Source organism: Zalophus californianus, chromosome 8 (assembly GCF_009762305.2).
Source record: "Zalophus californianus isolate mZalCal1 chromosome 8, mZalCal1.pri.v2, whole genome shotgun sequence".
Lineage (NCBI taxonomy): Eukaryota > Metazoa > Chordata > Mammalia > Carnivora > Otariidae > Zalophus > Zalophus californianus.
In genome coordinates this window covers 125,989,115-126,013,149 of record NC_045602.1, presented here as the reverse complement: position 1 = coordinate 126,013,149, position 24,035 = coordinate 125,989,115, and the positions used below count along the sequence as shown (strand labels likewise).

The following is a 24,035-nucleotide window of genomic DNA, read 5'->3' as shown; positions in this document are numbered from 1 at the left end:
GTCCTTCCCTAACCTGGCTCCCCAGCTTCCTGTCACCTCTGTGAGTTAGCCACCAGCCTGCCAACAAACTCCTTTTCTGCTGAAGTTAGCTAGAATTGGTTCCTGAGACTTGCGATGAAAGACCTTGCAGTGGCATATCAGGAAAAAAACAAAAAGAAGACAAAGTGGTACAAAGCTAACGTGAGTGACTCGTTCCTGGGATTAATGTGTACTGAGCAGGGCCAGGACTAGGGCGCAAAATTAAGGAGGTATCCCCCTCAGGCTGTGTAAGTGCAGGGCTCGCTCTAATAGATGCCCTTCTCCTTCTGCCCCCCCCCCAAAAGTGAATGGCCTAAGGAACAAAGATTAATTCTCTTCTACATAAGAGCATGAAGTGACTGGAAAGTATTCCAGGTCAGCAGGTAGCTTTCTGCTCCCCGTGATCATTCGGGGACCCTGGCACCTTCTGTGTGGTGGCGCTGTCATCTCCCTGCAAGGGCAAGGCTGGGTCCAGCCAGAGAGAAGGACAAAGAGCGGGGAGGAGGCAGGCCCACTGACTAAATGCCTTGCCTGAAGTTCCATTTCCACTGGCAAGCACTTAGTTACCTGGCCATTCTTTCGTTTTTTTAAGATTTTATTTGTTCATTTGAGAGAAAGAAGAGCGAGCACAAGCAGGGGGAGAAGCAGGCGGAGAGGCAGAGGGGGAGGGAGAAGCAGACTCCCCGCTGAGCCTCCATCCCAGGACCTGGAGATCATGACCTGAGCCCAAGGCAGATGCTTAACCCTCTGAGCCACCCAGGTGCCCCTCCCTGGCTTTTCTTAACTGCAAGCGGGGCTGGGCAGTGAAGCTTAGCTGGGCAGCCATGTTACGAGGAAAGGCAGGGAGAGGGATTTTGGCAGACAGCTGGTCGGCCCCGACAGTCACTGACCACATGGAGACCACGTCTCAGTAACAATCAAGCTGCTGGGTATAAGCACCATGGGGGCTCAGGGAGGGAGAGCTGTTGATGGGCTGGAATAAATGGGGGAAGGCAGGAAGGAGTAGAATGTTCCTCAGGAGTTCATTATAGGAGTTCTCTTTCCCTGGAGCCCAGGAAAGGTAAGGTGAACATGGCTTGCCACTTCCGATGGGGCAGGAAGGAGTGTGGGATTCAGAGTAAGCAAGAGCTGGATCTGACTTCTAGTTCTTGCGTTGACCTCAGGTACCTCCTTAACCATGCCACACCTTCGACTCCTCCTTTGTAAAAGGATTAAGATGGCAGCATCATCAGCAACAACAATAATAGACAATAACAGTATGGGTACTAACAAAGTGGCCCTGAGGATCCCACAAAGCAATCGTCCACACAAGACTCTGATATCCAGCAAACATGTAGACCAGGGGTGGGCAAACTATGGCCCCGGCCACCCCCTAGGACACGGTCACACTCGTCTGTGTATCTGTTGCCTGTGTTTGCTTTCCCACTCCAACAGCAAAGTGCAGTCGTTGTCAGAAAGACCATATGGCCGAGGATTTACCGCGTGGACTTTTGCGGAAAGTTTGCTGAGGACCTCGGTGGGGGCTGCATTGATGTTAGCTATTACTGACCTTCAACTTCCCTGAGCACCAGTTTCTTCACCGGTAAAATAAGACTAACAAAAGTCATCTTCGATGTTTGGGGGATCCAATGAAACAACACATGCGAGACTGCTCTGTGGACCGCAAAGTGCCCTATAAAGGGTGGTCATTGTTTAATCCTTTCTGGATATTATCAATCTCCTGCAGTCTCTGCCGAGCATCTGTAAAACGGACAACAAAATACACACTTCTCGGGACTGTTGTAAGGATCTGTGAGACAAAATGGTGAAACCATAAACTGTAGAATCAGACCAGCGCAGTGTGGCGTTTTGACCTGCGGGCCACTAGCTGTGTGATCTCTGGCCTGCTCAGAGGCTCAGTTTTCTTATCCAAAACAAGAGGATGGGCATAATACCTACATTAGGGTTGCTGTGAGTCTATAGGGAGATCGCACGGGTGAGGCCTTGGCTCGGTGCCAGGCCTTGCTCTGATCCGCAGGTGCGGTGACAAACGCCACCTCCCACGGGACTTCACTGACCGTACAACTGAGCGGGAGCCCTCTGCCTTCGCTCAGCGCCCACGGTCAGCCCCGGGTGCCGGTGTAAGTAGCTCCATCTCGGTGGTGAGTAGCCACGGCTGCTCACAGCCTCTGACACGACTGTCACCTCCCACTCAGTTATCCCCACTGTTGAGTGTGCATTACATGCCCGCGGAGCATGGGGCTGAGTGCCACCAGAGGGCAGCTCAGCCCTCAAAATCTCCGAGTTGTCACAGGGAACCAAAGCCTTCTCCTTCACTCCCGGGCTGTGCCAAAAGAAAAGTTTGAGGGAGAAAAGCCTCTTGGATCGGCTGCGAAATCCCGCTCCTTCTGACCCCACAGCCCGCCGGGTGGGTGGTGAGGGTGGGAGGGAAGGAAGCCTGTTTCTTTAAGAGGCCTCCGCCAGTGGGGCGGGGACAGCCGGCGCTTCCCCCGGCAGTTGGGCCCGCCCTCTCTTGAGTGACAGGCAAGCAACCCAATTGAAGAAAGAGAGTTCAGCGTGACGGCGAAGCGGAGCAATAGGAGCCCGGGTCGGCCTGCGGGGGCGGGGTCCCGGGCAGGCGGGGCGGGCGGAGGCTGGAGGAGCCGCGGAGGCGAGACCCGGGCGCGGGAGCTGGGCCTAGGTCGGCGTCCTGGTGAGTGAGGGGCGCGCGGGGCGCCGGGGTGTGGTGGGCGGCGGAGAGGGGCCTGGCCCTAGGGATGCGGGGAGGAGAGGCCGGGCCGGGAAGGGGGCCAGAGGCTGCGGCCTGCATCTGCCCCAGGGGGCTGAGGGGCTGGAGGGCGGGCCCCGGCTGCACCGCGCCGGTTCGGCAGGGGGTCGCGGCCCTGCTGGGTCCGCCGGGCCGGAGGGGCGCGGGTTCCCGACCCGGAGAGGCGTCGGGTGGGGAAGAGGGCGGGCCGGGCCTGGAGGAGCAGAGGGAGGAGGAGGGTGAGAGGATGAAGCCTGCGGGCGCGAGGAGCAGATGGGGGAGGGACGGGGTGGGAGAGCGCTCGATGGGAGCCCGGGGTGGCCCTCGGCCGCGGCCGGGGAGTCTCTCTTGACATCGCCGCCGCCGACGCACTCGCTGCCCATCACCCCGCCCCGTCGAGCCGGCCGGCTATGTGGCCCCCAGTCCATCTACTTCTCATCTCCGCCGCTCCCCTTCAGTTCAGGCCGTCTGTCGCCTCCTACCTGGGCGATTGCATTGTCCTACCTGATGTGCCCCCCGCGCTCGGGCCGCGCTGCTGTGGGCCTCGCACCGTGGCCCGTGGGATGTTTCAAAACGCACATCAGATCCGGACACTCCGCTGCTTAAAACTGGCCAGCTGCCCACCTCTTGCAGGGTCAGCCCCAGATCCTCGCCCAAGCCCTGGAGATCTGGAACCTCCAACCTCTCCCTCCCGCTCAGGACTCTTCACACTGTCCTTTTCCTGTTCCTTCTACATACCAAGCCCTGGCCCTCCTCCGGGTCTTCACACTAAACCTTCTCTGCCTGGCTGGCTCTTCCCCCGCCTGTATTAGTTCATCCTTCAAATCTGCACTCAAGTATCACTTCCTTAGGAGGCACACCTGAGCCCTGACTCCTCCAGGTGAATTCCCCACTTTTGTCACCCTGTGTACTTCTTCACCACACTTGAACAACTGCAGTTTTACTTTTATTTGTGAAAGGATTAAAATGTCTGTCCATTCCACCAGATAATAAGGTCCAGAAGATAGTGTCTGGTTTTGCCCCTTGTATCTCCAGCGTCTTGCACGGGACCAGGCACTGTAAATATTTATTAAATAAGGGGATGGAGGACATGGCTTTGACAGGAGGAAGGGGGAGTGAATCATGGTCCCTGATAGCCTGCCAGTGGGGGAAGGAAACCAACATTGGAATACTTTCTGTATGCCAAGCTCTATGCAGAGCAATACTCAGTGTCCAATAGAAATAAAAGGCACTATGTGTAGTTTAAATTTTTTAGTAGCCACATTAAAAAAGTAAAAGGAAACAGGTGAAATTAATTTTTGGAACACATTTTACTTAGCCTATTATATTCCAAAATATTATTTTGACATGTGAGCAATGTAAAAACACCATGAACGAGATAGTTTACATTTTTGTGTGTGCACTAAGTCTTTGAAGTCTGGTGTGTGTTTTCTGCCTATAGCCAGTCCGTTTCAGTTTGTGGTAACCACATGCCCAGTGCTCAGTGGCTCTACAGTACACAGGTTAGGTGCTGCCATATCGGACTGTGCAGTTCTAGAAGCTTTGTATACCCGTGGCATTTAATCCCCTTTAGAGTCTTTTGAGGTAGTTATTGTTACCTGCATTTTACTAATAAAAATAAGGGAGTTCCTAAAAGTTACACTGCCTGCTGGTGATCATCCTAGAGTTTGTGAGTGGAGGAGAGAACGTGAGGACCAGGACCTCATGTGTTCATCTGGAGTCTGGTCTCTCTATACCCTGTGCTGCCTCTAGGAGGTGCCAAGGAAGTTTGGGGGTGCAGGAAGTGGGGACTAAACTTGAGAACAGTGGCACCTGTGGCTATATTGCATATTCTGTCTGGTTTCATGCAGAGTAATGTGTCTGGACGCGTCAATACCACCTGTCTAGGTGGCTCAGGAACAAGCATATTTGATGCATTTGGATGAAAACCCTGCAAGGCAAGTCCGTCTTTGACCCAGTCCCTGTACCTCTCAGCACAGTCTACACCCTGGTCCCAGGATCTGGGGAGAAAAATATACATGCCCTGCAGCATCGCAGCGGTGCTGGGAGCACCACGCTCGAGTTAGCATCCTAGCTGCTGAGTTCCACAATTGCTCACCGAGGGAGCTTCCCCTCAATGCGAGGCCGGCGCGGTTCTAGGCTAGTTAGGGGGACTGGGGAGTGTAAGTCACAGCCTTCATTTTCAGGATGCTTACCGCAGAAAGACAAGACCACATCACAGGGTGATAGAGATGATGCGCAAGACAACCATGTGTTGTGATGGAGAACCAGAATCAGTGGTCTGCAGAGCCTGCAAAGTTGCTGTCGAGGCCAAGCTATGAAATGTGTTTGAAAGTGTTGAATTTGAGTTCCTTTAGGTGGGGTGGGTGCTTTACAGTTTGCCTCCGTGCCTGCATAGACGCTACTTGGCTTATTTACTTATCTGCCCAGCTGCTTACAGCGTTTGAGTTTGTCACCCCACTAGGCATGCTGGTTTAATGTGAGTCACCAGGAAAGATTTGTTGAGCGCCTGTTGTGTGGCAAGCCTTGTATTGGCCATGGCTCTGGCACTGACTAAAAAGTCTCCAAAGTGCTTCTTCTAGAAGAGAGTAATAACAACAACAACAACAACAACAACAGAACACCCTCACCAGCAGTGCTTTGCCTTTGTATTGATTTGCTTCCTCCTTTGCCTTCACGTATGTTCTCGTTTCGTCATCAATATCCTGCAGCCTGGAGGGTAGGGGTTTTTTTTTATGCTGGGACATGTGGTTACAGTGTTTTTGCAACTTCTTCAAGTTCACACAGCTGGAATTCTGCTTACTCTGTCAGAAATTGTGCTTATATGATTAACATAGATTATCTCACTTAATATTCATAACCACTTTAGAGAGTAGGGTTGATTCTAATCCCCATTTTACAGATATGGAAATTGTTAGAGCTGGAATCCAAATCCAGGTCTGGCCCACTCCAGAACAAAAGCTCCTAACCATTAAGTGACACTGGCTCACCAGAAGGTCAAGGTAGGAAGAGACCCCAAAAACATCTAGTCTGCCCCCCTCACGTAGATCAGGACAAGAGGGTTAGAGATTAGAGAGGCTCGTGGTCGTGGTGAATCTGGGCAGTCGGGTCTCCTGTGCTGCAGAGAGGGAACTAACCCAGGCATGGGGGACCAAGACCTTCTTTTGTCCCCAACTGGTGGTGGGGCCTTGCCAGCTTCTCTGGACCTCAGTTCTCTTATTTATAAAATGAGAGGGCTTGGCCTGATTTTACAACGAGAACAATGCTGTTTTGTTATGGTCGGTATTGAAAGAGTTGGGCCCAAAGCCCGGGCCTTCAGCCCTAACCCAGGACTCTTCTCAGCTCACCACGCCCCCTCCCTCCACAAGCCCTGCTACCCTGTTGCAACCACAGTGGTCTGTTGAAGGGGAACAGTTTCTTAAAGTTCATCAGTATTTTCCATCTCAGTGTCTGTTTCACTTCCAAAAACTGAGGCAAGCAGTCTGTAAATCCTGAGCCCTTCTAAATTTGTCGATTATTATAGTTAGGGATTTGTAAAGTTCTAGGCAATGGACAGTCCTCTGCAGTTTGTTTTTTATTCTTGTTGAAAGGCCGTTAGGTCTCAGGACATCCTGGAGGGTATTTTTATTTATTTTATTTATTTATGTATTTATTTTTAGAGAGGGAGTTGGGGGAGGGGCAGAGGGAGAGGGAGAGAGAGAATCTTAGGCAGGCTCCACACCCAGTGCAGAGCCCAACGCGGGGTTCAGTCTCACAACCCTGAGATCATGACTGGAGCTGACATTAAGAGCCACCCAGGTGCCCCATGGAGGGCATTTTTAGTGTGGAATTCTGCAGGCGCTGCAGTGTGCCAGGCATTGTGCTGCAAGCTTTGGGGAAGGGGGAGGGGTAGGAGACCCAGGCTGGATGTGTCCCTGCTCTCAGATGGCTAACAGTCCTGTTACCTGTGGCTCTCAGCCCTGACCACTGTTAGGATCACTTGGGTGGGGAAGGGGTGTGGTGGCGTGGGATGAGCGTTGATGGTGCACAACCAGAGTTGAGAACCACTGGTCTAGAATCTGCTTCTCAGGCTTGACCGTGCATGTGAACCCCCGGGGGTCTTGTTAGAAGGCAGATTCTGATTGAGTGGGTGATCCTTCATGACTGCCGGCTCCCGGGCGCTGCCGATGTGTTCCTGTGCAGCTCACACTTTACTAGCAGGGGAGGAAGCCGCACATAGAGAATTACAAGTCAGTGGGACTGTGAAGCTTTGTATAAAAGACTGGGAGCTGCAGAGGAGGGTGCAGTTGATTCTGCCTGAGGCGAGGAGATGAGGAAAGCCACACCCATGAGTGATTGTGTGAGCTGGGCCTTGAAGGATGGGTAGAAGTTTGCCAGTTGGCTAAGGGGAAGCCATAACGGCTCAAGTGAAAGCGCAGACTCAGAAGAGCATGATGTTTGAGGGAACAAGATGGTCTGGTGCGACGTACTAGCATCTCCACGGGAGAGTGTGGAAGGCAGTTCCACCCTGAGGAGCCACCGAGGGGAACTGGGGTCAGCCTAGTGCTCTGCTAGGGAGTTTAAACCCTGGTCTCTACGTATAGGAAGCCTGTAGAGGGTTTCTGTGCAGGGTCAGAGGAGACCTAGGTGATCCTTAGGGTAGGTGTTCAGGGGAAGAAGCCCGGACAGTTACCCACTTCTCATACCCTTCCTTGCTGTGCTTTGGCTCCAAGTTAGTGGCTTTTGGGTGAGTCCGGTGTTCAGCAAATTTCTACAGAAAGAAACGTTAGCCACTAGGCATGACGGTCCCTCTCAGCGTTTCGAGCAGTGCATGGCGGAAGTTGAATCTCTGTCAGCCCGGTTCCCCTGCTCTGGAGCTGAGAGCTCATCCTCATTCAGTGGTCTGAACTCAGGGAAGTTGAGTCACTTCTCAGATGAGAAGATTTCAGAGGGAGAAGCCTCTAGTGAGATTGCGGTTTCAATTAGAAAGAGGGTGTGACCTCTAGTTCCCTTCCTGGTATAGTGGACTCTGTTGCAGGAAACGTAAACCAGACTCACCCACACCGTCCCTCCACTGAATCAAAAGCAAAAGAAGAGAACAAAAAGCACACATCAATCCTTATCCTTAAAAGAGCGGGGAGGAGAGGGGAGGGAGGATGGGGAGCTGGGAACCGGGCATCTTCATTCTGAATTCCTTACTGGTGGGAAGGGATCCTGGTTCACTTCCTTCCCTCAGATGGGCTGTGTCACCCTGCCATCAGAGTCCAGCTCTTTGGAGCAGTCACTGCATGGGTGGTGATTGATAAAGCTCCACGGGGCCTTTTGTAACGGTGTTGATTTTATAAGCGCACCTTCCAGACGCCACTTAGGGAATGCTCCATTGGAGACACCGATGTTACTATTTCTCTCGTTTCCCCAGCTTTGCCTTTGAAACCGTGCACTTTCATTCTCCTGCCTTACAGAATTACCTTCCTCAGATCAAATGTGTGCCTCTCTCCTGTTTGTGGCATGGTGAGTTTTCCCAGCCTGCTTGATGTCTGCAACACTTGCTTTAAAGGGGGTGAGAGGTGAGGGGTGGCGAGCGGTTTCATCTGGAAGAGGGGTATCACTTCTTTGCCCCCCTGGGCCTGGATGTAAACCACAGCTCCCTCATCCCGGCTGTTTGCTGTTGAACTCAAGAGCACCGCTGAGTGCCGAGCAAGAGGCTATTTATAACCCCGAGAGTTTGGCAATGTTATTGAATTGCTTCGACCTAATTTCCACTTCCTTTCTAAAATGAAGAGTAAGCAAGTAAGTACTGAAGGAGTTCCCCACAAGGAGGCCCTTCAGTCAGGAATGTGCTCGGGAGAACATGACCGATCTTACTCTCCTCTCCCCTGTACGGAGAGAAAACCGGAGGGATCCTCACCCCTTTCTTTTCGGTAGAGTCAAGCAACTAAACCTGGTTTTCCAGTGAGATGCGTTCTTATGTCGGAGATGACAACCAGACTCTCGACGGTGGAAATACTGTGTAGCTGGAAGGTGGTGGGATGTGCAGGGAACACCAAACAACCAGAACAATTCACGCCAGTCCCTTTCCATTCAGAGGCAGCCCCGGCTCGTAGGAGTTGAAGAAGTCAGAGGTGATGGATTTGCGCAGACACTGGTGCTTACTGAGCCATAACTGCGTGCCGGGTGTGGGGCTACGTTAGTGGGTGACAAGGGTACCTTCCTTGGAGGAAGAGCTAGTGAGGAAGAGAGATGCATAAATACTTAACTGTGCTTTGGCTCCAAGTTAGTGGCTTTTGGGTGAGTCTGGTGTTCAGCAAATTTCTACAAAAAGAAACGTTATTATACAGCATCAGCTATATAATAATAATAATAATAATAATAATAATAATACTTGTAGCAGAGTAGGGCCGCAGCCCTCATAGAGGTCTGAGCAGAATGCTGTGAGAACACAGTGGCCCCATCCTCTTTCGTTTCGCTAGAGAAAGGTGGGGACAGCTCAGAGTGGTAGAGAGGAGGTGACATCGGACCTGGGCTTTGATGTTTGAATAGGAGCTCTTGTGACAGTCCAGGGAAGGAAGAGGGCATGCAGGGAGGACAGGAGAAATGAAAGGACATGGCCTGCCTCATAGAAGCAGCAGGAAGTCTGGGCAGATCTGGCCAGATGGAGAGGAACTGAACAGCACGTGAGGGAGTGTGGGCCCCCTCTAGACAGTGGGGGAACCGCTCCCTGTTGGACCAGGGAGCTCTTGTTGGGCAGGTCTCTTTCCTTCAGGGTGCCTTAGCTTCAGGTACAGCAAACCAGAATCCTCCAGGCACCTGCTGCGGGCCACAGACAGATCTACCTGCCGCTCATGTGGCTTTCAAACAACGCCAGCCTACCCGGACTCATTATTCTTAGCTGTGTGATGCTGAGCGTGGTCCTTAATTTCTCTCTGCTTCGCATTGTCTCATCTGTTAAATGGGTGTAAAAATATACCACCCAGGGTTACTGGGGGGATTAAATGAATCAATATATGTAAAGTCCTTAGAAAAGGACCTTAGCACTATATAATAGCTAATGTCATCAGCATCAAAGAAGTATTACATAGAGGGAAAAGAACAAACTTTGAAGTCATACAACTCAGCCTTGAGATCCAGTCTGATCCGATTTCTTTCTTTTTTGGGGGGGGAGGGGAGGTGTGGGAAGGAGCCCTGTGGAAGATAAGCTTCTCAACCCTTCTGAACTTCAGTTGTCTCATCTGTAAAGTGGGGATGATTTTCAGGGTTCCTTGAGCATCAGCTGTAATAATGCTATAGAAGTGAGTGATCAGGGGCGCCTGAGTGGCTCAGTCATTAAGCGTCTGCCTTCGGCTCAGGTCATGATCCCAGGGTCCTGAGATCGGGCCCAGCATCGGGCTCCCTGCTCAGCAGGAAGCCTGCTTCTCCCTCTCATATTCCCTCTGCTTGTGTTCCCTCTCTCGCTGTCTCTCTCTCTCTGTCAAATAAATAAATAAAATCTTTTTAAAAAAAAAAAGAAGTGAGTGATCAGGGGCGCCTGGGTGTCCCATTGGGTTAAGCGACCGACTCTTGATTTCAGCTCAGGTCGTAATCTCAGGGTCATGGAATGAGCCCCCCATCAGGCTCTGCGCTCAGCGGGGAGTCTGCTTGTCCCTCTCCTTCTGCTCCTCCCCCTTGTCCCCCCCCCCGTAAAATAAATGAAAAAATAAGTAAGTAAATAAAATCTCAAAAAAAAAGTGATCAACTGTAAAGAGGCTGTCTACCCATTACTATTATATACAGCATGATTACTAAAAAGTCACTTATATAACTAATCTGTTTTAAACACACCAGACTTATCTAAGTGGGTTTCACTCTTTACTAATTGAGCCCGTGTTAAGTAAGGGCCTACTCACTGTCATTACCCTTGGCCTGTTTCGCTTCTGCCTGTGTGGGCCCCCATATCAGAGTTCCTTCAAAGCTTGGGGTCAAACTTAGTCTTGGGCCTTTTCGTTGCAATGAACAGAAAAGCAGGCTAGTTCCATTTAAAGGAGATTTTTTGGGGCCAGGATCCAGGGGAATTTCAGGCGCCTCAAGTGTAGGAGTTGGAGCCGTGGAATCTGGGAAGGCTTTTCCATCTCTTTTTGGGACTTTGTGGTTTCTGGTTTCTGGCCTCCACTTATCTACACATTTCTGGATTCTTCCTGCAGAACAGCTTCCTCTGGAAGACTCTTGGTTTTTGCTTCTTGGTATCTTTGGCTTGCTGGTGGCTTTGGCTTGCCAAGGTACCTTTCTGCCCCAAGGCCCCTTGCCATCCAACTTCCTTAGCCAGTGTCTTTAAATTTAAGAGAAAGAATTGGATTCGTCCAGCTGAGGTTGAGCGTTCACCTCGGTCCCACCAGCTGGGGCAGGGTTGGGGAGAGTGTCATGCAATACAAACGGACAGCCTGCCCTGTGTGAGAAAGGGCAGAGTTGCTGAGAATGGGGGCTCATAATATCTCTTGAGTAGTCTCGGTGGTTGCAAATCTCCACGCTTTAAAATGACTATGAATTTTTGAAACAGCCAAGAATCACTCAGGGCGAAGTTTAATAAAGAGAAGGTCAACCTAGGAAATGCCAAGTGGGGTCAGAGTAAAGTGGAACGGCCAAATAATGAGCTTTAGCTTCATTGTCTCCAAAGACAGTGTCCAGAAAGTGAGTTCTAACAAATACAATTGTTTCTTAGCAGCACCATCCGAAATAAGGGTGTGGTTTCTTTGGGTGTGGACTTTGAAATGGGCAATCTTCATTTGGATTTGTAAGTTCTACTTTAGAATCATGGACTTTTAGACTTAGGAGGCACTCTACACGTGCTTTAGTTCAACACTCACATCCCACAGTAGAGACTTGGGTGAAAGGGACACGTCCACATTGCCCAGACACCTAGGGATGGGACTGTGACTGGGTCCTGAGTCCATCGGGTCCAAATCCAGTTGCTTCTCCAGCAGGACAGTCATCCCAGCTCCTTCTCTTGCACCTGCACCACCTACTTGTTGCAAAGAGAAGAAATAAATGAGAAATGGTCTAAGAAGCCATCCTGTGCACTTCCGTGTATATAAAGTGCAAAAACAGGCGACACTCATGTATGGCGAGAGAAGTCAGAAAGGAGTTGCCTCTTGGAGGGCTGGAAGCTGGGGGATTGACTAGAAGGAGGTAGGAGGGAATTTTTCAGGGTGATGAAAATGCTCGAAGTCTTGTTTTGGGTGGTAGTTACAGAGAGATGTGTGTATTTCTCTTCTATATATACACACGTACATGAGCTCTGTGCATTTCGTATGTAAATTATGTCTCAGTTTTAAAAAATGATCTCACAACTGTACAGTCATACCTCCTAATTATGGCACATTTACCGGTAAGGATAAGGATGCTGCCCTAGGCATCCAGAGAGTCACGGTCCCACCTCTGCTTTGCCGTGTTACCTTTCAACCAGGAGGTATTCTAATGGGAACAGTTCATTGTGTGTCTAGGCACAGGAACATCACATGTGGGAGATTCTGCTTGGAGCTGCAGACATCGCAGAAGCTTTAGGGACCATCAGCCTAGCCCCCTGCAACCCCTTCAGGCTGGATTTACTTCCAACGAACAGAAATTCAGGCTAGCTCAGGGGGGAGGGGAAGAGCACTGGCCAAAGTCGGCCCCAAGTTCTGTCCCCTTTCCTCCCTATTAGCTGGTTGAACTGGGGCCCTTTAACCCACCTCTGAGCTCCAGCTGTGTCATTGGAGAGGTCATAGTCTGGTTCCATCTACTTCCTGAGGCTGCTGGGAGGGCTCAGCAGAATCAGTGAAAGCCCTCGGAAAACCATCTGTGCATTGTCACGTGCTGGAAATGCTGTTGACACTTGCCTTCTGGGGCAGCCCACCCTGATCGGGAAATGGTCATGGAAGCTTTCCTCTCACTGAGACTCACGGGTGTGTAGGGGAAGGGACTTTTACCCCTTTCACCAGACGGGTCTATGCTCACGGGGCTGTGAGAACTGATATCTGTGTCTGGGCCTAAAAGTTGATAGCACACATGAATAGCAGCTTAGCAGCGGCTCTGCTGCGAGTTCGGGAGAGCCAGGCGGTCTCCATTAGCGAAGCATGAAGTGCGGGGTGAGCGGCTGAGCCTGGCGGATGCCGGAGAAAGGTCTTTTGCATTAAGAGAGAGGCCTCTCCTGAACCTGTAGGCAAGGAATGTAAATATACATGGAAATAATCCATCAGTCGAATGACTTGCCTTCATCAGACCTTGGAGAGAGGATGCTTTAGCTGCTGCTTGGAATACCACTAAGCTAGCGGAGTTGCCTAGGAAACCGGTCACATGGGCCCATCTTCCAGACCTGTTCAAAATGATTTATTTTCCTTTATTTTGGAGACAAATGGGGGAGGGGGGTTAGAGGTACTTCCGAAGCCTCGTCCTCATATAGAGGGGCCTTTGTGTGAGGCAGTCCTCACCTCCCTACACTTGAGCTCCGGCAGCCCTTGCCCTTGGCAGTAGGGACTAAAATAGCATTTCCTGTCCCAGTTCTCTTCCCCATTTTCTGAACTCTGCGTCATCCCACACAGAGGAGGCCCCACACTGTGTCCTTTGAGGGGGAAGAAGTGGAGCAGTAACTAGGGAGGAGGCGAGAGAGCGTGTGGCTGGGCCCTGCTGACACCGGGATCCTCCTCGGATGGCTGCAGAACACAAGTGGGCTGGCTCCGTCAGCCGACCACTCAACCAAGCAAAGGCTCTGCCTGTTCTTATCTGTCTCCGAGCATATGCTTCTCCCTCCCAAGGTCCCCAAACAGGAATTTGCAGTAAATTCATTCTTCTACCACACAGTGCTCCCGACCCTTAGGCCGAAGTGTCACGTTGGCAGATCTTGCTACTGACTGATCTGCAGTTGATGGATAGGTTTGCCCTACTTCCACTTGCTGACTTAATCTAAAAGAGACAAAAAGCCCAAGGAGAGGGTCTGAGTGTGATACAGAAAAATTCCAACCAAGTAGTTCCATATGTTACTTTGGACACTCTCCGTCTTCTGATTCTCAAAAATATCTAATGAGTTAAAAATGAAGCCCGACTCTCTGACTCTTCCCTTCTCTCTGATTCTTTCTCTCCAGGCGGCTGTGTCTGTGTGTGTTTCTTGGGGAAGTAGGGCCCATTGGGAACAATGCCACCGCCATCAGACATTGTCAAAGTAGCCATTGAGTGGCCAGGTGCTAATGCTCAGCTCCTTGAAATCGACCAGGTGAGCTCCTGAAAGGTGAAGCAGAAGCAGCAATGCAGGGCGGGGGAGCTGGGAAGTGCGCGGCAAGGGGTGTCTTCAGGGGTGGGGGCCTTTGGCATCAGGACTAAGAGCCAGCAACAGGAAGGTCGAGGCCTGTCCCACCCCATGGAAGGTCTGTCCCCCCGCTTGGGAGAGCCTCTCGCTCCAACAGAAGCTATCAGGGAGGCAGGCCCTGCTCAGGCCCCGGGTTGATCCTCCTTGGCAGCCCCTCTGGCATGAGTAGCATGTGGTTGCAGGTGAAGGATCTCTCTCTCTCCCTCTCTCTCTCTCCCCACCCCCCCCCCTCGTCTTTCAGAAACGGCCTCTGGCATCCATCATCAAGGAAGTTTGTGATGGGTAAGTAGCAAGTGCCCTCGTTCTGAACAACGGTAGGCTAACAACTACAGGAACACTGCCCCACCTTGAGAGGAATCTCCAGTCAGTTGGGTCCCGGGAATGGAGCTTCTGTGGATCATTGTCTTACAAAGGAAGTAGGCTGAGAAGGATGTCCCTAAGACCTCGTAGAAATCCTTCTTTTTCCTCTAAGCCCAGGAATGCCCTGCCTGAGGCCCTGGTGGGGTGTGAGGCCCACGCTGAATTGTGCGGACCGCCTTTGCTGTGCCAGTCTGTACCCAAGGCCGGGCAAGTTGTCTTGTCAGTATCTCAGCCTGAAGCTTTGGGTCTCCCCCATCCTCCAGATAGGCCACCTAACCCCTGAGGCGACTCTGCTGGAAATGAATACATCTACAGCTTTTTGCCAGGCCCAGCGAGAGGGCCAGATGGCTGTACTATGTTTCTTCCACAGGTGGTCATTGCCGAACCCAGAGTATTACACCCTCCGTTATGCAGATGGCCCCCAGCTCTACATCACCGAGCAGGTGAGTGCGGGAGCGCAGGTCAGCTCGGGAGCGGCAGAGGAGGTGGCCCGAGGAGGTGGCGCTGCCGGCCTTGCTGACGTGCGGGCAGCTTCTGTTTACAGGGGAGGGGCTGCCTCCCAGGCGGGGTGGGGTGCACCAGCCCTGCCTCCTCTAGTGGCTGGAAAACCGTGGCTTCTACCTCCTGAGGGCCAGGGGCATGTGGATGGGGTCTGAGAAGTTCTTGGGCAAGAAGCACGCAGAAGGAGGCCTGACCTAAGAGGCTCAGTTACAACTACTGTAAATGACAGCAAGTTCTTGTCAATTCAGCTGGCTTGCACAATTTTAATATTGTATCTTAGTCTTCTTTCTCTTTGTTACCCAGACGCGCAGTGACATTAAGAATGGGACCATCTTACAGCTGGCTGTCTCTCCGGTAGGTATCCGGCTGTCATCAGGAGTACATTTATTTAGCACATATAGGAGCACCCACCATGGGCCAGACCCTCTTCTAGAAACCAAGACTACAGAGCTTAAAAAGTCAATCTTTGAGGTGCTCCTGGCTGGCTCGGTCAGTGGAGCATCTGACTCTTGGTCTCGGGGTTGTGAGTTTGAGCCCCACGTTGGGTGTAGAGATTACTTAAAAAAAAAAAAAAAGTCAATCTTTGTTCTCACAACCTTGTGAGGAGGAAACAAAGGCCTCTCTCAAGCGTCTTGACAGAAAGTTGCTTAGGGAGCTGTGGGGACTCAGAAAAGGGGCTGCTTAGCTCAGCCTGAGGATTCCCAGAAAACCTTCCCATAGAAGGGAACGCTTAGCACAGATGTTGAGGGATAAGCAAGAGTTAGCTGGAGAGAGAAGAAAATGGAAAGTATCCCAAGCAGAGAGATGTGCTTCGTGTGGCGGAGGTGGGGCCTGTAGCAACCAGTGGGGAGCCAGACCTGAAAGGGTCCCGGATGGCCTGCTCCTGGGTTTGGACTTGATTCAGAAGGGAATGTGGGGACATTGAAAGATTTTAAGCAGGAAGGTACATTATGTTTAGATTTATATTTTAGGAAGATCGCTGTAGTGACAGTGTGGAAGACAGGCTAAAAAAAGAAGGTTGGTGGTAGGAGGAATCTTTAAGAAGCTAATGAGAAATGTTAACAGCCCATGAAGTGAAGGCAAGCGACAGTGGAGACGAGGGGACGGGCATGAGAGATGTTTAGAGGTAAACCTGGGGATGTGGTGATATCCTAGATGTGGAAGGAAAGGGAAGACGCCCTGATTCCTGCCAGTGGTCCTGAAAGGTAACTAAGGAAGCAACCAGAAGGGCAGAGAGAAAACCAGAAGCCTCGAGGGGGGTGGGAGGGGGCAGGGGGTGTGAGGATAGAGGAAGGCGTGGTCTGCAGTGAGCAGAGATCGAGCGGACTGAGAGTAGAAAGGCTCTTCACTGATCTGGGAAGTCCATGGTCCCCGGTGACCTCTGTGAAGACAGTTCCCGTGCTGTGATGAATGACAGCCAGGCTACAGTGATGGCAAAGTGAGGTCCCTGACTTCACCACACTATCAGGAAGCTTGGTTATAAAAGGAAGTAGACAGCAGAAGGCAGGAACTCGGGGATGTGGAGCCAAAAAGATAATGCTTTTTAAAAAGAGCTAAAACATTCCTGGGTTACAAAAATCAAAAAGTTTGACAAAGATACAGCAGAAGGTCTCCCTCGCACTCCCGTCCCTCATCTCCCCAGTTCCCCGCCTCTGACCCTTCCTAGCTGCTAGTTTCCGTTGCAATTTCTTATGTGTCTTTGAAAATAAGTTAAGATGGAAGAGAGGAAGGTTGATGGTGCAGGAAAGGCGCTGATGACTGGAACAGGACCTCACTGGGTCAGGACAGGGGCAACCCAGAGCCCGGGTGGAGGGATTTTTGACCACTCAGTCCCCAAGGAGGATGATCGGTGTGGGGATCACTTAGGTGTAGAAGGGCTGCCAGAAAATTAAGGGCATGATGGCACCAGTTTTCTTGGCGAGGCAAGAGACAGGTCCATCTGAGCAGAAGGGTGGTGTGCAGTAATAACAGGTAACAGTTCCAGAACGAGCGCTTTGCATACAGTGTACATCATCTCATCTTGGCAGACCCCCGAAGAGATGGGTACCCTCTCGATAGCGCCCCGTTTTGCAGATGAGCAAACAGAGACTCAGGTCAAGAGACTTGCCACTTGTCCCACAGATAAAAACGTGGCCGAGCCGCCTCTCAGACCCGGGGCTGTCTGACTCCGGGCCGGTATATTCTCTACTCCCTCACCGTCAGCTCTGCAGCTTGATGTGACCATCTGGGAGCTGCTTTCATAGGCGCGCCACAGCATTTTACGGACCTCCTGTGCAGAGTAGCTGACTTGCCCAGGAGTCCGTCTCTCTGGCATAGGGGACAGTGGCCCGGAAACGCTGTCTCAAGAGGAGCATTAACATTTGGAGTTGGAAGTTTCTAAGTGTGATGCAGACTAGTGCCCTTCAAATCGTTCTATCCCATGACCTTTTCTCGCGGCGTGCCTTTTCTCCGCGGTGGGGAGCCTGGAGGATTTCTGTGTCGTCCCGAGCCCTGTCTCTGATAATAAAAAAGGAGAGGCAGAGCGGGGAGAGGGGCGACCGGGCCTGACTCCTCGGTCAGCGGCAGGAGCCAGGCTGCAGTCACTTGCTGAGCACTGTAAGAAAAAATAAAGACCGCGGCAGCATTTTGCTCTCCAGGCTCTTCCGTTCCAGCTGAGAATATTAATTAACAGACAAAAAATAGAGAATGACGAATTGCGGGTCAGTCACTTGCGAGGGCCCTGACTGCAAAGGCAGGAAGTTCAGCAAGAGGAAGGGCTGGCGGACACTAGGGCAGGGCTTGTGGCTAGGGCTTGCAGAAAGGAAGCAAGGCATTCTGTTGGGAGAAGTTCTTGTGCTAGGAGAAGGCTTGGTCACCAGCCATCACTTTGGGAAAAAGCTCTTTTGAAAGCTCCCGGCTCCTCGGTATTCTTAAAATTTCCCCAGGACTGTCAGTTTGAGGAATAATGATAGAGGCTTTCAGAGAAAGTTACAAAAAAACTTGTCAGGCTTATCCCATTTTGAGATTGAAAGGGACTTTAAAGGTGATCAGCAGATTAAATCCTCCCCAGTGCAAGAATCCCTTGTGTAGCATCTTTGACAGCTGGTTGTCCAGATTCCCCTTGGTTGCTTTTAGTGACTGAGAGCTCATTACGTCAAGAGACAACCTGGTCTACTGTCTGATGGCTTAAATTAATAGAAAGCTTCCCTCTGTTGAGCCAGTATCTGTGTGTCTGTGACTTGCCAGAGGTGGTGGACTGTTGTCTCCCTGGTCTCCTTTGTAGTCCTTCAGTGGGAAGTGTTTGTAATCCATAGAGCAGAGTGCTACGGAAAAGGATATACACAGCTCCAGGCCGGTCTTGGCATAGTGGTAACTCCCTGAGTGATCCAATAAGCATTTATTAAGCCAACTCCTAGACAGTGTGAGCTAGTTCTGCCTCGGGCTCGGATGTCCACAGAAGAGCCTTTATGAGCTACTCACAGAGCAGTCACCTGCCACAAGGAGCAGACAAGCATACATCTTGTCCCTGGTGTCATAGTCCCGGGCCGCACGCCAGCTGATGGAGAGGACCCAGTCGTCCAACATGGAGACCCGGCTGGATGCCATGAAGGAGCTGGCCAAGCTCTCTGCTGATGTGACCTTCGCCACTGAGTTCATCAACATGGATGGCATCATTGTGCTCACACGGCTTGTGGAAAGTGGAACCAAGCTCTTGTCCCAGTGAGTATAACCGAGCTCTTAGTGGGGGGTTTCAGAGACTGACTTCATTCTGCAGGGCATCCTTTTCTCATCTCCACTGAGTCACTTGAATTTACTGAACACCTTCTGCGTACAGAGCGGTGAGCCAGGTATTGGGCTCTGCCCAGAGGGATTCGCTATTGTGGTCCTGAATCTTGCACTCTAGGTGGTCTTCACAGATGCCAAGCAGTAGTAAAATCAGGGGGTACAGAAGTTAGGAGGAGAGAAGGCAGGTCATGAAAGATCTGTTAATTTATGGGAAATGATTGGCCTGGTGGAAGCTAGTGAGCAGACTGTCCAGAATTGACCAGAACAGGCATCTGTCTCTTCTTAATCCCCGCCCCTGCTTCCTCCCTTTCCAGTCACCGCCCCATTCCACACACGCACACGTGCGCGCACGCACACACAGGCTTTCTCTGTGCTCACCATAGGTTCGCCATCTCCCTACCGCCCATTTTCACAGGGAGGACGAGCTCCAGGACTTTGCGTAGGTCACAGACATCTCTGATTCTCCAGTGCTAAGATGAGTGTGGCGGGACACCATGCCCGTGGCCAGCCGTGAATGAACAGCTGTTTAGTTAGCTGTCTAGGCCTGTGGTGGCTTTCTGTCCGTCTCAGGTGGCACAGAGGGAGGCAGAAATCTTCTTTTCAGCTGATGGACCAAGCTATTGAAATTTTCAGCCAAACCAGGCACCTGATCATGAGTGTTTGTTTTAAGTTTCGGATTTTGCAGCAGCACAGACATCGTGAAGCCTTCAGCAGCCCTCAGAGACTTCTGCCATTTCTGGGGGGTATAGCCTTAGACTTAGACTGGCCTTGGTTTCCTCCTCTTTAAAATGGGGATGCTGCTTACACTGCAGTACTGTCACGGGGAGTGTTGTGAATGGGCCCGAACCTGCCTTGCCGACGGGTTTGTTAAATCTAGAGCACCATGCAGCTGCCTAAAGGGTGGTGTGTAGAAAGAGGAGGGACACAGGAGAGAAGGCCTTGGAGTCCCCATTCTCCATCAGCACTGCAGCCAGGCTGTTGCACCCATTGTCATCTTGCCCTCGCCACGACCCTGTGATCTTCACGCTGTGAGACTGACTCAGTTTTACAGAGGAGGAATTTAAAGTTTGAAAAGATAAAGTTTGCAGTTAGTAAATAGGTGAACAGGAATTGAGCCCCCGTCCGAAGTTTGTACTCTTTGTCCTGCACTGCTGCCTCTTGGCCTTGAACATGGGCTGTAAGCTCCCTTGGGTTCCCCTGCCAAGTGTTGGGATTGTAAAGGTCTGATACCTTTCTTGGTTTTGGGAAACGGATGAGTGCGCGTGTTCCTGAGATGAGGTGATGTGGGGAAGGAAAGCCAATCCCCTGGCAGCTCTTTTTTCCCAGAGATGGATGCCTGGACAGAGTCTGCTGCACACCTGGCCAGGTGTGCATGCGGGAGCTTACAGCCGTGCTGACCGTCCCCGACGCTTTTGCTGAAATCGGTCCCCGTTGCGGCTGCCACCACACCTGTGTTCCCTGGCTCTGAATCTTTGTCCAATTTTGTGTGTGTTTTGCCTATGTCTCAGCTACAGTGAGATGCTGGCATTCACCTTGACTGCCTTCTTAGAGCTCATGGACCACGGCATTGTCTCCTGGGACATGGTTTCAATCACCTTCATTAAGCAGGTGAGGCCTCCAGCATTCCGTCATCTTCCTCCTCCCTTTGTGGCTGGTTGTCCTGTTGGTTTATGGAGAAATGCATGCCGTTCTGCTGAGGGTCGGCTTTCTATGCCCAAGGCCCGATTTTTCATCCGCATGCTCGGGTCTTCCTGGGGCTCCTGAAAGAGTTGCTTCCCTGTTCTCACAGCGCCTGCTCTGAGAAGATGGAAACAGGCTCTGGGAACTGGGTGTGTGTGGCCAAAGCGGGATGGGATTGTCAGTGAGACTTGGGATGACACCAGCCAGGCCACCAGTAGCAGCCCTGAGCTTCTGATCTGCTTCCCGAGTGCTCCCTTCTCTTTGGCGATACATGTTCATTTTCTCCGCCTTAGATTTCTAAGTCTGCCTTCTGTTGACAGATCTGCAAAACAGCCTGTTTGGATCGTCAGATCGAACTCGGCGGTTGGGAGGGGATACTTCTACTTTAGCCTTCCTTTCTTCTATAGGAAGGGGCAGTGTCAATTCTCAAAACTGGACTAAAACCAATGAGTCATGTATCCACCGACCTAGAATCACACCCGTCGTTGGCTTGGGACATTGGGAACTTCCTGACGCTGGAGATATTTAAGCAAAAGTGAAATGACCATGTGTCAGGGACATTATAATGGGGGTTGAGAATAATGGGGAGTTACTAGATTACAAGACTTTGAGGCCTTCCTGCCTCCCGAGTCTCTGCTGTCCTGTGTACACGTAGGGGTAGAACATGTGTCGGGAGAAGGGTACATGGAGATAAAAGGAGATCCCAGTTTCAGGAAGATCCTCTGCTTTCTACACTTAGCGTTTTCATGCCTCAACCCTTATTTTGAAAACAAAGGGTTGAGCCCTTAGATTTTGAGGAAACACAGTTGGTGGCTTGGATCATTTGTCATTTGACCAATGGAGGTGCCCGTGCCTAGGGAAATCCTGGCATATTGGCCAGGGTGGCCATAAACCAGATACCACTGTCCACATGTGGACAGCTGCCCCCGTGTGCGCCGCACACCTGGGAGGAGAGCCTTCGTGGGCCAAGGTCAGAAACCCAAACCGTCTAGCACTCTTGGGCCCTGGGCTTCCTGACTAACTGGCCCTCGCTGCTGTAGATTGCAGGGTACGTGAGCCAGCCCATGGTGGACGTGTCCATCCTTCAGAGGTCCCTGGCCATCCTGGAGAGCATGGTCTTGAACAGCCAGAGTCTATACCAGAAGATCGCGGAGGAAATCACCGTGGGACAGCTCATCTCTCACCTCCAGGTGTGAGTAAGAGACCCTGCCCCAGCCTCCCTCTCGCCTCTCATCCTCTGGCCATCTCCCAGGCCTCCTCCTTTGCTTGTGTTCCACGCCGCTGGGCTGCTCGTTCACTCATTCATCAGCACATCCACACTGCTGCTGGGATGCTCCCAGGATTTGGACCCGATCATGTCATGCTCCTGCTAAAATGCTCCGTGGCGCTCCTTGTCCCTCAGGATGAAGCTAAGTGCTCCCAGCCTTCCTGTCCCACCACACGCCAGCAGAATTAGATGCTCTCTCCTCTCTGGGCCAAATAGTCTCTCTTTGTACCTATGACAATGATAGAAATCCTTTATTTTTGTTACCTGTCTCCCATTTTAAATTTTGAACTCCCTGGGAAGAAGGACCAATCCTTTGTGGATCCCCTGCTTTGATTTAAGTAGAAGTCAATTAGTGTTTGTTCAGTGAACATTTAGCCAACGAGAGGTATGCCGTAGGGGGTAGCAAAAAATATCTCATAGGGCATGAGCTCAGGCTACCGTCAGATCCCGGCTCTCCGGCACACTGACCAGGTCTCTGCCTTCAGCAGATTACCTGGTCTCGCCTGATCTTGGTTTCCTCCTCTCTAGACTGGGGTTAGTCCTCCCCACCACTCAGACTTGTGAGGATCAAAGGAGATAAAAGATCTTGCATTGTGGCCAGCACAGGATAGGTAATTCATTTCAGGAGTTGTTTGCTTTTCTTTGTTTTCTAAGAAGCTTAACACAGGGGTGCCTGGGTGGCTCGGTCAGTTAAGCGTCTTACTCTTGATCTCAGCTCAGGTCTAGATCTCATGAGTTCAAGCCCTGCATTGGGCTCTACGCTGGGTGCGGAGCCTACTTAAAAATAAATAAATAAATATAAATGAAAGTAAAAAAAAAAAAAAAAACACCAAAAACCTAAGAAGCTTAACACATCCTAAAACATTTTACCAGACAGTAAAACCAGAAGACCTATGAACCTTTTGGAGCACTGTTCCTCTCCTCTCCATTCTTTTCACTTCACTTTAAGCCCTCTAATACAATTCAAGGGGCCTGGACTCCCCCAAACAACATGGTGATACTGTTGACTCCTTTCTGAGTCTTGCTCCCTTTTAGCATCTCGGATGTGGCCAGATGCCGACAAATGCCCTGTCAGTTCCCAGCTTCACTCAGCTCTGCTCCCAACCTGTACCCCCCTCCCCCAACTAATCCAAGTAAGAAGAAAGCACAATTTGCGGTTCTGATGTCTCCTTGTCATTTCTAAGGAATTCTTCAGTCTCTGTTTTCATACCCCAAAGCCAAAAAGGTTGTTTGAAGTAAAGGGAACTTTATAAACTCCAGATGGAGAGTTCTGATTTTCCTGACATCAAACTTTTCTCTATTCATTTCTGAATCAGGAATGACCCAGCTGTGTCCCCCAAGGATGACAGAGGAGCATGGCATTTCTTAGGGGTCGGTCTGTGACTATTTTTAGCCCGTAGCTGTTACTAGACATTATGTCCTCTGCTGTTTGGGCTGGGACACTGAGTACCTTCCATGAGACCTCCAGGATGCCCCCCACCTGACCAGGAAGTCTGCCGGGCACCGAGTGTACCCCCAGTGTGGCAGGTGGAGACATCTTGCCAAGTGCTAGGATTATAAGATTCCACAGAATAGTTGTAAATTTGTTTTAAAATGAGACAAGGTTGTAGTCGAAGACTTTGAAAATACAGAAAAGCACAAAGAGTAAATCCTTTGCCCATTTCCCCACCTCCAGACAGAACCAGTCACATTAAACTGACTGCCCTGCTAGTCGTTTTTTCCATGCATACTTTTAACAGAACCGAGAGCTCTACATACTCTGTGTACCTTGGCTTTTTTACCAAATAATAGCTCTTAAACATTTCCCCATGTTAAAGATTTTTCTAAAAGGGTAGTTCTACATCTTTTTTGTATCCCATATGCCTTTGAAAATCCAGTAACAGTTATAGACTCTCACTTCCTTGGAGAAAATAACACATAGTCAACCAACTGCGTGGAATAATTTTTGCACTGTTTCTAGGATTTACAGACACTCCAAACCCATCCCCAAATCCAGGGTGAAGAACCTTTACAATGTGGTTTTTAATGACTTAGGACTTTAATGTGTATAAACAGAGTTGTGATTGTGGACATTTGGATTATTTACTGTTCCTCCCTCCCTCCCTCCCCCCCCCCCCCCCTTCCTCCCTTCCTTCCTTTTCTTTTTCTTTCCTTCCTTCCTTCCTTCCTTCCTTTTTTTTTTTTTTTTTTTTGACAGTACTTGAATGAAACGCTTTGCCAATACATCTTGCCCAGCTCCCTGATTACTGTCTTTGGATAAATTGCTATTAGTAGAGTTGCCGGGTCATGGAGTATGCCCACTTTTAAGGCTTTTCAGATGTCACCCTGGATGATTATTTGATTATCATCTGTGAGCGACTGTTGCAGATGCAGCTGAGTGTCCTCTCGCTGGTCAGTGTTCTAATTTC

The 24,035-nt window shown here is 50.7% G+C and overlaps 1 protein-coding gene and 1 long non-coding RNA gene across 7 annotated transcripts in view; one reads left to right on the top strand and one right to left on the bottom strand.

Moving 5' to 3' along the window:
* Positions 1–1,082: 1,082 nt before the first annotated feature.
* On the bottom strand, positions 1,083–2,404 carry LOC113938551. The gene is made up of 3 exons (XR_003524892.2): positions 1,957–2,404; positions 1,568–1,807; positions 1,083–1,216 (listed from the first exon to the last, which is right to left on the bottom strand). It is a non-coding gene; the product is annotated as an uncharacterized LOC113938551 (long non-coding RNA).
* A 225-nt stretch (positions 2,405–2,629) lies between these two features.
* The window catches only part of ELMO2 (engulfment and cell motility 2), a 39,093-nt gene continuing 17,687 nt past the window's right edge, over positions 2,630–24,035 (top strand). For 4 of the 6 annotated variants that reach the window (XM_027622526.2, XM_027622523.2, XM_027622521.2 and 1 more), the window contains exons 1-8: positions 2,630–2,710; positions 13,834–13,961; positions 14,296–14,336; positions 14,785–14,857; positions 15,219–15,269; positions 18,433–18,614; positions 20,189–20,288; positions 21,401–21,552. In XM_027622526.2, coding sequence (XP_027478327.1) covers positions 13,884–13,961; positions 14,296–14,336; positions 14,785–14,857; positions 15,219–15,269; positions 18,433–18,614; positions 20,189–20,288; positions 21,401–21,552 — 677 coding nt within the window. In that variant the 5' untranslated portion in view covers positions 2,630–2,710; positions 13,834–13,883. Of the gene's footprint in view, positions 2,711–4,614; positions 4,702–13,833; positions 13,962–14,295; positions 14,337–14,784; positions 14,858–15,218; positions 15,270–18,432; positions 18,615–20,188; positions 20,289–21,400; positions 21,553–24,035 lie in introns of all 6 variants that reach the window. The other 2 variants (XM_027622522.2, XM_027622524.2) reach the window with 2 other exon arrangements.